This window comes from Diadema antillarum, unplaced genomic scaffold (genome assembly GCF_040938485.1).
Source record: "Diadema antillarum isolate AM-2024a unplaced genomic scaffold, OU_Dant_1.0 seq00000674_RagTag, whole genome shotgun sequence".
NCBI classification, from domain to species: Eukaryota; Metazoa; Echinodermata; class Echinoidea; order Diadematoida; family Diadematidae; genus Diadema; species Diadema antillarum.
This window is the reverse complement of record NW_027271580.1, coordinates 2,661,171-2,675,700: the sequence shown is the minus strand read 5'-3', so window position 1 is coordinate 2,675,700 and position 14,530 is coordinate 2,661,171. Positions and strand designations below refer to the sequence as shown.

Genomic DNA, 14,530 nt, shown 5'->3' with positions numbered 1-14,530 from the left:
TGACATATGACACACACCAACATACTTTCCTTGTCTACAGGAGAAAGCATAAAAATAAATCTATGATCACATACAAGAGTACAAGTTGAAAGATATGTGACAAAGAGACCTTTCAATTGCATTATCAGTACTTGTCTATTTAAGGGAAAAAAAAAATTGCATATAAACTTCAAAATTGTAACACACTTGCTAAAATGTGCCATTCACTTTGAGTGTATTTCAGGATCTTGTATCTCATGCAGAGGGTAAGCTTATACCTACTGGTTATCATTGCGTGCATTTCTGTAACATCTCATAATCATCTTCAATGCAGACGCTTCCCACCCCCCCCCCCCATCCCCCACTCCGCCCCCCCCCCCCCCAATCCAATCCCCAGAATCCCCCAAAATCCTGCCCAATCCCTACCACTCTGATCCATTCCATGACTCAAAAGTTGTGTAGAAACTAATCTATTACAGGCCCACAGGCAGAACATTGGCTCCTGAGCTACTCCATCCTTGTTGCATTTAACATCTGACTCCAGTCCAAGCCTCCCTGGCCTCAGGTACCACTGACTTAGCGTTGTGGGTTGTAGCTTCTGCTTCCTCCACCTCCTTTTCCGACTCCACCTCCTGCACTGCCCCTACCGCCGCCCCTACCCAGGGAGCCTCCACGTGGGGCTCCACCACTGCCAGGCCTGGTATCTCCACGCGGAATGCGAGGGGGTCGCATGTCACGGGCCTTCTTCTCCTCAACATTCAGGCGATGTTCTCCTCGGAGCAAGATGGACTAACAGAAAGAAAGAAAGATGACAGGCCAACACTGATCAAATATTGATTACTCTACTTTAGAAAACAAACCAATAACAAGACATAAACAGCTGCATCTCCTTAACTTCATCTTCCATCATAAGCATTTTCAAGACCTCTTCCAAAAGCAAACCCTCCCCTCTCCCCCCCCCCCCCACCCCAAAAAAGAAGAGAAATAACTGGGTGTTACTTGCCAACATAGAAAATGACTGCCTTACAGACATTCCATCAACCCATCCACTGCAAGATTCTGACATATCTATGGGCTGTGCAGAGTGGATCTACTGGTGCTGGCATCAAACACATACATGCATTTTTGAGTCAGATGTGGTGTGCTAACAGACATTTAATTACCTTTGTTTTCTTCAGAGCAAGGATGTTCTGAACTGGCTCTGCATCGTCAAACACAATGAAGCCAAAGTATGGGAGCTTGGGTCCAGAGTTGCGGTTGATGCGCATCTCGACAACGCGCCCAAAGTCTGCAGATTGAACAATGTCGGCAAAAACAATGTTAGCTCTGACAATTTGTTGTACCTCCATACTCATGAAACATGATTACTTTCTGTGCAATTCCACACCATGTCAAAGTTGGCTGCATAACAAACCAAAAACAAAACAAAAAAATCGAAAACATATTTTAACATTTAGTTTACTGTTCATAAGTATTATGTGAGGTCGGGAGTATGGGAGCTCATAGAATTCGACTGCGGCTGATGTATATCCAGTGGCGGGATTCTTGTGCTGTACACAACACCACAAAATAAATGGAGTAAACTAAGATAAAGTAAATGGTAGATGTATCATCAACATCAGACCTGAATAAGAGGGTTATTTTTCAAGTTTCCTTACACCTCAAATTCCATTTGTTTGGGGTCATAGCAAGTTTGGTTTTACTCTCATTTATTTAATACATTTTTGAAGGCATCAAGTCGGGGGTTAATGGCCAAAATCAATTCACCTAAAATTTATGTTTTTAACTTCAACTACATTGATTTGATTGGTGTTTCTTTGCCTGGCAACAAAAGTTACCACAATGTTTCAGGAGGATGTGCTACTGTACATACAATACATTGATATACACAGTGCACTCCCGTTATATAACGAAATGCTCGGGACCGGCAGTTTTCTTTCGTTATAACGAAATTTCGTTATAACCGAACAAATACAATATATAACGAAAACAAGGAAACCACGTATATATATCATATTCTGTTTGCTGAATACTTATCATACACTGGAAAGCTATGTAAAATGTGATGGGATAACTGTATCACAATAATAAACGCAAGTTCCCCTCAGAAACTGTGCGTGACACAAAGAGCGAACACACAGTGGTGTGAAGCGTTCACCCATGCAGAGACGCTGTAAATGCTTGTTCCGCTACGTATTTTCGAAAGCAATTCGCATTTCGTTAACACGGAGCACATTTCTTTTGTTTTTCTTTGTCTGTGGCACTCGGAAAAGACTTCGTTATAACGGAAATTTCGCTATAACCGTGTTCGTTATAAGCGAATTTTTTACCATAGACTTAAATGGTGATAATTTTGGGACCAGAAGATTTACTTTGTTATAACGAAATTTCGTTATAACCGTGTTCGTTACAACGGGAGTGCACTGTACTTAACAACCATTGTGCATTACACTTTAGGCATTATGCAGATCTATGGAAAGGCGGGGAAAATTATGTTTTGATCTTTATACTTATTAGATTCCCTAGTTTTTTTAACCAGAAAGGATCACGACCAATAGTGGCCTTAAACTCGTCGAATTTTGGAGGGGCACTGCAGCCAGTTGGTGGAGCGTCATTACTGTTGGCCTCATGGCCTCAGGGTAAGTCCAGTGCTGCTTTCTATGTTTTATTTCCTATGTTTTAAATCAGTATTTCTACGTTATGAAGAACTAAAATTTCTTCTTGGCAAACATCAGTGTTGCCACGAACTGTTAATGAAAGCTGATAACTTTGAGCACTGATGTTAAGGGCCAAGAAAGGCTTAACTCTCAACACATGTGAACAATCCTATTTGGTGAATATCTACTACGTTTCTTCTGGCAAGTTAATTCTCACCTGAGAAGAAAATCTTGAGCTCTTCATCATTGATGTCTTGAGGCAAGTTGCCCACAAACAGCTGATGACTATCAGGGTAGCGGTTCGATGATGGTCCCCTTCCCTTGTCAGGACCCTCCTCAAAGCCTCTCCTGCCACTGCCCAGCCCAGGTCCCATGCCAGGAGCGGGACCTGGTCCACCGCCCATGCCACCCGGGGGTCCGCGACGTTCTTTCTTGGGTTCTCTTTGGGGGAGGACTTCCTTGGCTCTTGAAGGTGGCTCCCTCGTCAAGGTGGTCATACCACCTATCTGATCACTTGCCTTTGGGGCAATAACCTGGCTCTGCCAATGATGAAGGAAAATAGCACCAGAATCATAGTAACAATGCACTAATCTACTCTACCATCTGTGGGTTTTCAAGTAATCTTCTAGGGTGACGAGGAAATCACATGTGTAAATTGCTACAGTCAATACAAAGCTGCTCCTACGTGCCATTACCTTCATAACAAACAAGCAAAATAGAAAAATAGAACATAGTTAACAACCATTAATCCTACTCATGGCTATCAGGGTATAGCTGGCCATAACCTCACAGTGGTCTGCCAAACTAGAGAACTTGTCAGGAGTCCTTTACATGACTTAACTTGCAGAATTATCTTTCCAACCATGCACAATTCTTGTTGGTGTAGCACAATTTAAAAGCAAGACAAATATGTAAGAGAGAGGAAGAGTTACCGGTGCTGCCATGGGATTGCTGGCCAAACCAGTGCTGGGAGCTGTGGGTCCTCTGGCCCTGTCCGCCCAAGAAAAGGTTTTCGGCGCTAAAGAAACAAACAAAAAATTCTTTTATAAACGTCATTCTTACAGGGTGGGGTGGGACACATTACATCCCATAGCACTGACTAAATATGAAACATGTTCATTTCACAAGTGTGCTTTCAAACAATATCTAATCTTGTCTTATTCTTGTTGAGCAAATGGGAATGAACGGCAAAATTATTTTTATTGTTGATATGATCATAATTACAGCATTCAATGGCTTCCAATACTGTAAAAGCTGTTCAAATCACTTTTGGGCCACAAATTAACCCTAACTAGGCCGGGGGGGCCTCTGAGGCCCCCCTCGACGTTTTGCACAATGTACCGCTAACGCGAAAAGCTATCGCCGCGACGTTTCATGACTTTTTTCTTTCGAGACTCCCGCATCTTTTGACATCAAATTTGCGATGCCCGGGCGCGCGGTTACGAAGTTGCGCATAAATATGTACGTGCATGTCAGACCAAAAATTGTTCAAAAACGTGAATTTGTGTACAATTTCAATGCAGACTGTGTTTACAGGCAAATTTCATCAAAGCATGATTACTTTGGGGTTTTATAGATTAAAATCAATTAATAACATATTTTCTTGTTCGGAACAATGTTGCGGACAAATTTCATCGAAAAAACAATGAAAAACATAAAGTCCAAAAAACAAAGAAATACATAAGAAATTCAAAAAACAATAAAATACTTAAGAAATTTTTCTGATTGCACGATTTTTTTCTCTCACATTTGCTAAGGACACTAAAAAGAATATTCAAACAAAAAATGTGCCTGTTTTGAGCTTTATTTAGTGATTTATACCAAATTGTCTGATTTCATGCATCATTATGCATAAATTACCGTAAAGTTCCATGTATAAGACGCACCCGTGTATAAGACGCACCCCTACTTTTGGACCTAAAATTAAAAAAAAAAAAACATGAAAATTTCCACGCAAATATTGCGTGTGTCATACATATTATTTCAGCTCAAAATTTCTCTAGAATACAGCATGTATTTGCTCTATTTTTCGTTTCCTTTTATGCTTTCTTTTAACGGTATTCATCGGACATCGGCAAAATATGGAAGACGCAAAATGCGAGACTTGTCTCGGTACTCACTTGCTATTGTTTCGCCTTTCAATCGTGGTACATGTATCATATCGTACTCATGAGTGTACAGTACGATCTTTGCTATCATACATAGCAGAAGGTGTCTCGCATATTGACGCATGTCAGACTGGAAGATTCATTACGAAAAATAAGAAAAACAAAACATTAACAAATGTAGCAGAGGGATCGTATGGCGAGACATACGGTGCGTACGGTAATTATACTCAATATTGTTTCGCCCGGAGGGATTACCAGTAACATGTGTGTCTCTTGTACCATGCTTGTATGCACAGTGCTAGCCTTTTTCAAAAGGCAGCTCGCTATAATTTCAGCTCACGCACACAGAGAGCAATGGACTTGCACACACAGCGTGCAACGGGCAAGCGCGCTCCGATCCGATCGCTGTGTGCACACGAGTCCATTGCAAGAGCCTCTCTGCAGCTGCTGCCTTTGCAAAAGGCTTGCTAGCTAGCTAGCTAGCTACAGTGTAGCTATGCTATCCTACCTGGCCTCGTGAAGAGCAAACGAATGCCATGGATATGCATGCATGCTTCACACGTCGTTCATATTACGGTGACATAGTGTCGATTCTACTCCGTATTTTACAGCTTTTGTCTATGGCCATATTGATACTAGTACATTGATAAGTTTTACGGTATCGGTAATTTAGTAATGATACCCGTACATCGCGTATTTCAGCTACTAGGTTGGCTGTTGGTAGCTTGGTAGACTGATACATCGGTAGCAGTGCTGTTACAGCTGTTGTCTATGGCCAGATTGATACATAGTTACTGCACAAGGCCGATGTAAGTTTATCCCGTATTTGCAGCTTTTGTGTGTGTCCAAATTGAAAGATTGCTCATTTATCCGTAAGTTTTAGTGATTGCTTACCTTCTAAACATCGATGGGCATACATGGCCCCAAGTTGACCTTATAAAATTGGGTGTACATGACAGATTTTTTTCTGTGATTCGACTGTACCCGTGTATACGACGCACCCCCGATTTTCAATGTTTTCCAACGAAAAAATAGTGCGTCTTATACACGGAACTTTACGGTAGCATAATTTAACATAAATGATAATTTTAAAAAAAATTAACTTCATGGTACTTTAGATTACATCACCAAAGAACTGGACGCCTAGTGCACAAGTTCAACATACCAGCTGAGCTGGTAATTAATTGGGACCAGACAGTAGTTCAAGCCAAACTAGCTACATCATGGCAATGAATCCAAAAGGAGACAGGCAGGTGCCCATCAAGGTATCTGATGACAAGTGGCAGAACACCTCCCTCTTAGCATGCTCTTGAGTGGAAAGTTCTGACCCCTCAGATATCTACCCGGGTAAGACAGATAAATGTGATCCACCAGTAAAATACCCACGAGACTGGGACATTTAGCACACTGACAGTGACTGGAGTACTAGTGATAGTACGATTCGGTACAATGAGAAAATCATCCTCCCATACAATACTCAGACCAAGGAGAAGATGGGTTGGCCAGCTGATGTATAACTCCTCCTGATCTTTAACATCTTCCATGCTCGCTGCACCAACAAATTCCTCAACATGCTCTATGAGAATTTCTGTATGTTTACTCCTACCCCCCTGATGCCACCATCAAAACTATGTGAAAGGAGATGCAGGCACTGTTTTCCAACCGGTATGCCAAGAGGGTAGCTGATGGCACTGAAGGAGGAGGAAATGTCAACAATGAGGTCAAATCCATGACCTCCACAACTCAGTCATCAAGCCCATTCATGAACAGTGGATGACGCATTTACATGTAATTCTGAAGATCAAGACATAATCATGAAGGATTTCCATAAGACTGGGATCATGAAAGCCGTTGCAGATGCGAGACTTCCAAGCTGTCAAGAGCTACTATAAAAACAGCGATGCAGAGGATGCATACCTGGATGAATTAATGTTTCGTCACTCTTGGGGCATTTTACTGTTTTAATGCTCATCACTTCTTAATAAAAATTTCTGCTGAATTTTTAACAGTTCAGTGTTTTTCCATGTGTTGGACTTCACACTCGAAGAATTGAAACACTGCATAGTGTTTATAAATTCCTGGATCACGGACTGAACAAAAACTGACTGAGGACTTCCCCTCTACAAAGGATGCATGACAATAAATGGAGAGCGCATAACTTCTTACTCCTATTTTGGAAAGTGAAATTGTTTTCATATCGAGTAAATAACAGTCTTGCATAAGTTTCAGCATACACATGTCACATGACTGGAGCCCCAATCATGTGACTTCTGTAAGTATACAGTATACGTGTACATATGCATGGCACACACAATTGTGTGCACAGCAGAGTGTATTAGTGCATTGCAAATATGGGCATGCGAGGCCGCGCATGTTTTCTTCCGGTCCAGTTGTAATTGCTAAGGTATGTACTGGTATCTTTGTGCTGTCACACATCTAATAAATACATATAAAGTAAAGTGACAGAGTGAACAGACAGGAATTGTCACACTTATGATAGCCAGTGTCAAACCGCTAAAACGTCGTGTGAAAATGGCTGTGACCTCCTCATTAGCAAAAATATTTGTACGCAAAAGTAACCGCTTTCACAGATATCTAAGGTTTACATAGTTAGGCATGTCTCTAGGAAGCTGACAGGCATTATTGCACTTACTTTAAAGGGATAGTACAGTTTTGGTGGAGGTGAGAATTGGGCTTTTAACTTTTTGCGAGATACCAAGAAAACACTTATGAAATAGTACAGAGCACACCATTTTAAGAGGAATTCAAAGTTTACTTGATGGAAATCGGGTTTGGAATGACGGAAACATCCAAAAACAAGGTAAAACAAAGCGATCGTGTCAAAGTGTGGGTCCCACACTTTATTAGAATCGCTCTTTTTGGATATCTCAGCTTTTTCAAAACCAATTTTCATCAAATAAACGTTGAATTCCTCATGAAATTACATGCTCTTTCATATTTCATAAGAGGTTTTTCATTATCTCACCAAAAAATGTTAGAAATCTGAAGTTGGGTCTTAACCGAAACTGTACAATCCCTTTAATTTTGAGAATTCTTATTGAACTGCTAGATTCCTGTGGAATGCTATGAAATCAGCATAGATGTCACCATATGTGCAACATTATCAGCAGCACGATGCAAGGTTAGCTTCTGCAAATCGCTGCTTGATTTTTCACAAATCTTTGATGGCTATCTGAATTATGTGCCATAGCATGTCCATTAATTCAAGCTAACCAGAAAAGCAGACTAATACCCTTCTCTATCTAGGTGCATACTGGCAATATGCTGCATGGCATAACTTCCTGAGGAAACAGATCAAGGCTGGCATTATGATACAGATTTGTGTTTTTTCTTATATCTTTCTTTTGTGTTCCTCATCTAGTAACTAATCTACAACTCACTGCTTTTGAACATCATCTCCAAAGATTTAAAGGTGCATGGTCCCGGTGTTTTAGTCAAATGCATACGCAGGCGCACGGTGCAAGTTTCCTATAGAAACCTATGCTATCGACTCCTCTTTGGCGCTTACGCTATGGCCCACTTCCCAGAGTCCGAAGAAGTCCGATTCACTGTAGTCAGTGGTCCGATCACAGTTTGGCTCATGTTTCGGCTCAGGGGGATGACAGCTTTAGCAAATTTCTTTTGTGATGTCATAATAAGAAGCACATATGCACGCACCCTGGCATTACTACAGACTGCGTGATGCGCAGAGAAGACAACGAAAGCAACATTACTTAGCAACACCTACACGCTTTACTCTTGATAACAGCTCAACTTCAGCTATCTTCGTATCAATGCTGACGGTGATCGGCAGTATCATCAACAGCGCCCTCTACACTACTGGGACTGTGCACCTTTAACATTAATCTTTCGACTCACTCTTGTCCACTGGCTCCTCTATCAGTGGCTTCTCCGCCTCAACAGCCTCCACTTGGTGATTCTCCATGGGGGGCGGTGAAGCCACCCTCACAGGCTGGCTAATTCCAGGGTCTTCAATCTCACCCTGTGGTTCGGGGGTGAAGGTCTCCACCTCAGGTGCCACCGTCTTGATGGGCGTGTCCTCAGGGGAATCCGGGTGCGCAGAGCCATTGCTGTGGATAAATTCATGTACAAGTACAGATATACATAAGCCTGAAGTCATTCATTGACATTCTAAAATATTAATAGAAAAAAAAGAACAAACAGCAACAAGGATAAGTTTAGGTTATATTCCCTGTCCACACAATCTGAAAATAGAACCTGACATTATCATGCAGCCGGACCCCACACCAGTCTTGTGTGGCAGTCAGATGCTTAAAAACTGCAGGAAAAGAGAAGAATATGAATAACACTCTTGCCTGCATGCATCATCTTAACCATCAATCAAACAGGCCAATGCAAAACATATGGTGTACACTCATTCACTCACTGAGGCTATCAGTTTACCGTAAACATGAAATGTTGTATTTTCGAGACGCCTCTGTTTTTTTTTTCTGGGATTCATTTCAGGCCCAAACCTCCATACAATCAGACATCACCCATTCCCTCCCCCCCCCCCCAAAAAAAAAGGGTAAATAAATACCCAAACAATAAGCTAGCAGAAAAGACACGAGAAAATGTGCAAAACAACTACATGACAGGGTATCCGGGACACATAGTCCTGCCCAGACAGGAGCGTGACAGACACCCACTGACATGACAAACTAGACGTTACCTCACAGGAACTGGAGGCTGTGGCTCGTAGTAAGCCGTGGCCTGGGGTGGCACCTGTGGAGGCTCCTTTGGGATGACAGCCGGCTCTGGCGTGGCAATCCGCTGCTGGTCTAGCCTGATCTCTTCTCGGCCACCATCAGAGTCGCCTGCAATAGTCATAAATGTCAACCACAAATAATAGGTAAGACACACAAGCGGACATAATCACTGCTCCAATCATTTCTTCATTCGTGCAGCACGATAAACCCGCTTTACCCCACACATGTGTAAACTCTATTTTATGCATATCGGAGAGATAGATTATTGTGCCCCAAACTAGATGGGGCAGCATGGTAACATACAATTTTATTAGACTACCGAATGAACCACCTTCAATAACCAATGACTGCAGATACCAACATGATATTATCATCAAATATCTTCATTGTGACCTCCACTGACTCTTTTGCAGACCATTATGGCAAGAAACTACAAACTTCAAAATTACCCTGTTCTTTTTTTCTCCTTTCTTTTCAAACTTATGAATATTTCAGTTCTACAACCTATCGAGTACAACTGAAAAGCCTGTAGATGGCTTCGAAGACACCTAGCCCAATTATAACAGCACTCCACTCTACAGACACAAAGATTACAAGAGCAAACATGACACACACTTACAATCAACGCCAATCTCAGGCTCACTCTCGGTCTCCTCGTCCTGAAAGACTTCATCCTGGTAGCGGAAGATGTCATTGCGGACAAAGTATTTCTTGGCAGCCTGGGGCGCCAGCACAAATGTCTGCATAAAGCGACGCATGGGCTCTCCGTTATTCGACAGCTCACCAGTGACCTGTGGACGGCAGGGCAAAGAATCTCCTTCAAAGTCGCCTTACTCACCAACGCCATTATCTCTTCACCAAACTAGAAATATTCATGGCGTGAAAACTGAGAGAAACAGACACGTCTCTTCAACCACAGTCTAGTCTCTATGAAAGTTGCTTGCCACTACTGAGTATAAGCATGACACTGGATCATGAAAATATTTTGCAAATTTCAGGTGCACACAAATAATCCCTCGGTCACAAAATGCAATACTGAACTACCTTTGGATGCATTGGATAGAACCATTCACCTGTGTTCTAAATGTTCTAAATTGTTGCTTATTGTGATTTCTCAACTACTGCTGTTATCATTTCAATAAAAAAAAAATAACTTCAGTATATCGCAAATCTATAAATACCATACACGTAATGATTGCTGAACTTACCTGCACAACAACACCATCCCCTACTGTGCCATGACTGTCCACTTGCCTGATCTTAGCATGACAGTCACGGAAGTTCAGAGACACGATCTTGGCATGGATGGCCTACGATAGGAAACAGGAAACAGCAAAGATTCAACATGCTGCAACAAGATAGCAAATAACTGTGTATTGTGATTGAAGTTATTCTAAATCATAATGCCTTGCTCAGCACCATAACATCACTCTTTTAAATTGTCGCTGGCAGGAAAGAGCAAAAGTCATCATGATTGCGTGAAACCATGTTATAAGATCCTATTCCTTGACACCGGCTACTACATGCTAAACCACTATTTTGAGGGGGTGTATCTAGCAAGGTATGAATCATTCTGTCCTTGATAAATACGCCACAAACTTAGCTGTCTCATGGCATGTAAAACAGTTATAAATATTGCTCTTATCTTGAGTGATTGCCAATGTGTGAAGCAATTTCAGACTTCAATGACCTTTGAACTCATTCCAACACGTTTTGTCTCAAATCAAATTTGTTAGTCTACGTCAGAGCATCATAATTAACGAAATAAATAAATAACCTGATGCAAAACTTTCTAGACTATTAAAAGGCTACTTAATAATGCCTGTGCATCAAATGCCACAGTTCTGTTGACCCATTCTGTCTTACAATTCTGGTATGTTTAAATCATGGAATGCAGTAGAATGGTCAATTCTTACTTGAAGAAAATAGTGTCACTGTCAACCTGAGCAAAGCCTGGAATATAGGTCTGTGGACACTGCCATGACCTTGATTAAAATTTCTCAGTCTGTGAGTGCCTCATCAGAGTCTACCTGAACAAGTTTGGTGACATATGAAAGGCTGCTGGAATTATCTCACATACAAACAAATTTCAGATGTCTACCCTGGAATTTGAACTTCGCATCACATCTTCTTATCAGCCTTGTGGCATAAGCACATACACAGGGCTGCACAACAACCCATTTTTTTATTCAACGGGACATACTAATTCTATACCAAGTTTTACTAATTTTTACTGGTTTGAACCTAAAATTCACTGGTCCTGTTCTTTTTTCAATCAGCCCCAATTTTTTTTCCATGTCCGACCATTAAATTTGGCAATTCCTGAAAAGGTACTGGCCCGACGGTGATTTTCATGGTCTTGGACTGTCACCAGTGTTTAACATTAACATTCATTGTATGTGATTAAAAAATAAATAAAAAAGATCATTCCTGTTCTGATCCTCTAAAAACATTGATATTTCAGTCCCATTAAAAAAAAGGCATCAGCAAAGACATGGAAGTGAGGAGGCCAAGATTGCTGTGTTTAGTATATGCTCAGAGGATGCCAGGAGCAACAAGTTTCTTTCCACTGGCCATACTTCCTTTATTTTTCTCAATATCACTGCAGTTTAGTGTGTGCTGATTTAGTGTTATTTTCATCTCTCTCCCTCTCCTTGTTTCCTTCATTTTCTCTAAAACATCTAGTTTTAATAGAGGGGGAAGACATACGTACCTCTTGGCCATAGACAGGATCCTCCGGGCTCCCATCAGGATCAACTCCACCATGCACGAAAGATGAAGCATTCGTGTAAAACCTGTGTGTGATAGAACAAAACAAAACATGAAAAATAAAATCATGCCACTGCAAACTTTTACATATTAACTTGCAGTTGAGCTACCAGCAGGTGTATTTCACAGAAATATTTGTATTGAGTTAGTTATTCCGGAAAAAGACAAACAATTGAGAGGAAAAAGTGCAAATGAAATGAGATTCTCTGGGACTTCATGTAGCTCTCTACCAAAATTCTTCATTCAATTCTGTAACCTTTTAGGTACCGGTATATGAATAATCTGCAATATGACATGTATGCATTTTTCAGTTAAGGAAACTGATAATTCATGTAGGTACACTGTATCAATTGAAATAAAACAGACTATAAAGCCTACTAACATAATACCTTACATTCCAAACACGTGCACAAATTTTATACCCTGCTGTAGACAGAGGACAGTTTTCAGGTATCATAACCTCTAGATCCACTCAATTTGCAGGCATGAATGAGTGATGGGAATCTCATTCTTCTTACCAATCATTACAACTGTCAAAAGTATTGTGCATTGCTCTTCATTAATATATTGCAGGAACCCAGTGATCTTGACTTCTGAACAAGAATTGACTTTAAACCATACTGTACATACCTGCAATAAGGAAATATTTTCCTATATGTGACCGTGCATCACAAAACGAACAAAAAGTTGCACCCCTTGATTTTACATGAGGACTCAAAAAAAGGTGAAATGGGTCAACCGAGTCAATCTTGAGTTTTTCATATTTTCTGAAAGAGCTATCCTTCTACGTTATTCTTAAGTTTTGGATCACAACATGAATGGGAAAGTGTGTTTTGAGCAGTTTTTCTACAACCCTTTTTTTTTTTTGGGGGGGGGGACAGTAGAATGATCAGCTATGTCTTAGAGGCCCCTTTTATTTTCTTGAAATCCTTTGAATAGTCTTCACTTTCAAGTGTAACTAGAAATGTCGCTACAGCGACTGGTTATACCCCCGCCAAACAACATTTCATAAGCTTTGGTCAAAACAACATTTCATAAGCTTTGGTCAAAAAACTGAGGAAGTAGTTAAACCGCAAGATCTTTCCTTGATCTTCTGCCATTAATATGCCGTTACCGTGGCAACGTACTTTCGGGTACTGTCGAAAAATGCGTCTTGCACATCTATCTTGTACAACCAAAGGCACACATCTGTACCAAGTTTCATGGAAATTGGGCAAAAACTGAGGAAGTAGTTTGCAACACAAAATTTTCCATCATTTTGGCTCATAATATGTGAGCTGTTACCATGGCAACATACTTTTTGTCACTGTCAAGAAATGTGTCATGCTGACCTATATCCTAAGACAAACATTCAATATGAATTCCATGAGAATTGGAAGAACACTGATGAAGCAGTTTTGCCATGAAGCATTTTGCCCTATATTTTACCAATAACATGCCGTTACCATGGCAACGCACTTTTTGCCATTGCGGAAATATGTGTCTTGCACATTAACATATTCAGATGAACATCTGTACCTAATTTCATAAAAATTGATCAAAAACTGTGGGAGGAGTTCGCGACGCAAGATTTGTACCCATTTTTGCCCATAATATGCCGTTACCATGGCAACGTACTTTTGGGTACTGTCAAAAAATACGTTTTGCACATCTACAACGCAAGGCACACATCTGTGCCAAGTTTTATGGGAATCGGTTGAAAACTGAGGAAGTAGTTCGCGACGCAAGATTTGCAACGGACCGACCGCCCGACCGCCCGACCGACCGCCCGACCGCCCGACCGACCGCCCGACCGACCGCCCGACCGCCCGACCGGCCGCTGATTCCTATATACCCCCTTCAAACTTCGTTTGGCGGGGGTATAATAACTTTTGAAAGGACAATGCTACTGCTTTGAAAGTTGGCAGTAATCATGGACAGAATGTGTTGATAGAGCATGCTCAATTTCAGCTTAATCTGATAATCCCTTCATTGTTGTTGCTCCTGTAGTTTAAACGCTGTGTTTAGTCCTCCTCATCACACAGCTAGTGCGGCTTGGTAAAGATTATTAAAGCGCTTGAATAGACCCTGTACTTCAGAGCCTCTTTTCTCAGTTCACACTTTTCCAGAGTGTGTACTTTCTTTCCAGTATTTAGATAGGTTAGGGGAGCTCCTTTGAATTGAGTTATGTATATACATCATTTTAAATCTTAGAATCTGCTCTTTCTGAAAATCCATGTCTGGTGACTTTTTGTTGGTTTTGTGATGCAGGGTCACATATATTCCTACATTCACATCTATTCCTTTA

At 41.1% G+C, this 14,530-nt stretch overlaps 1 protein-coding gene across 1 annotated transcript in view; it reads right to left on the bottom strand.

The window, feature by feature from the left end:
• Positions 1-408: 408 nt before the first annotated feature.
• LOC139736906 (ras GTPase-activating protein-binding protein 2-like) overlaps positions 409-14,530 on the bottom strand; it is a 28,450-nt gene continuing 14,328 nt past the window's right edge. Inside the window, exons 3-11 of the mRNA XM_071647581.1 lie at positions 12,188-12,269; positions 10,683-10,784; positions 10,094-10,265; positions 9,438-9,582; positions 8,624-8,835; positions 3,569-3,654; positions 2,854-3,175; positions 1,143-1,267; positions 409-768 (exon numbers count right to left, since the gene is read on the bottom strand). Coding sequence (XP_071503682.1) covers positions 556-768; positions 1,143-1,267; positions 2,854-3,175; positions 3,569-3,654; positions 8,624-8,835; positions 9,438-9,582; positions 10,094-10,265; positions 10,683-10,784; positions 12,188-12,269 — 1,459 coding nt within the window. The 3' untranslated portion in view covers positions 409-555. The remainder of the gene's footprint in view (positions 769-1,142; positions 1,268-2,853; positions 3,176-3,568; positions 3,655-8,623; positions 8,836-9,437; positions 9,583-10,093; positions 10,266-10,682; positions 10,785-12,187; positions 12,270-14,530) is intronic.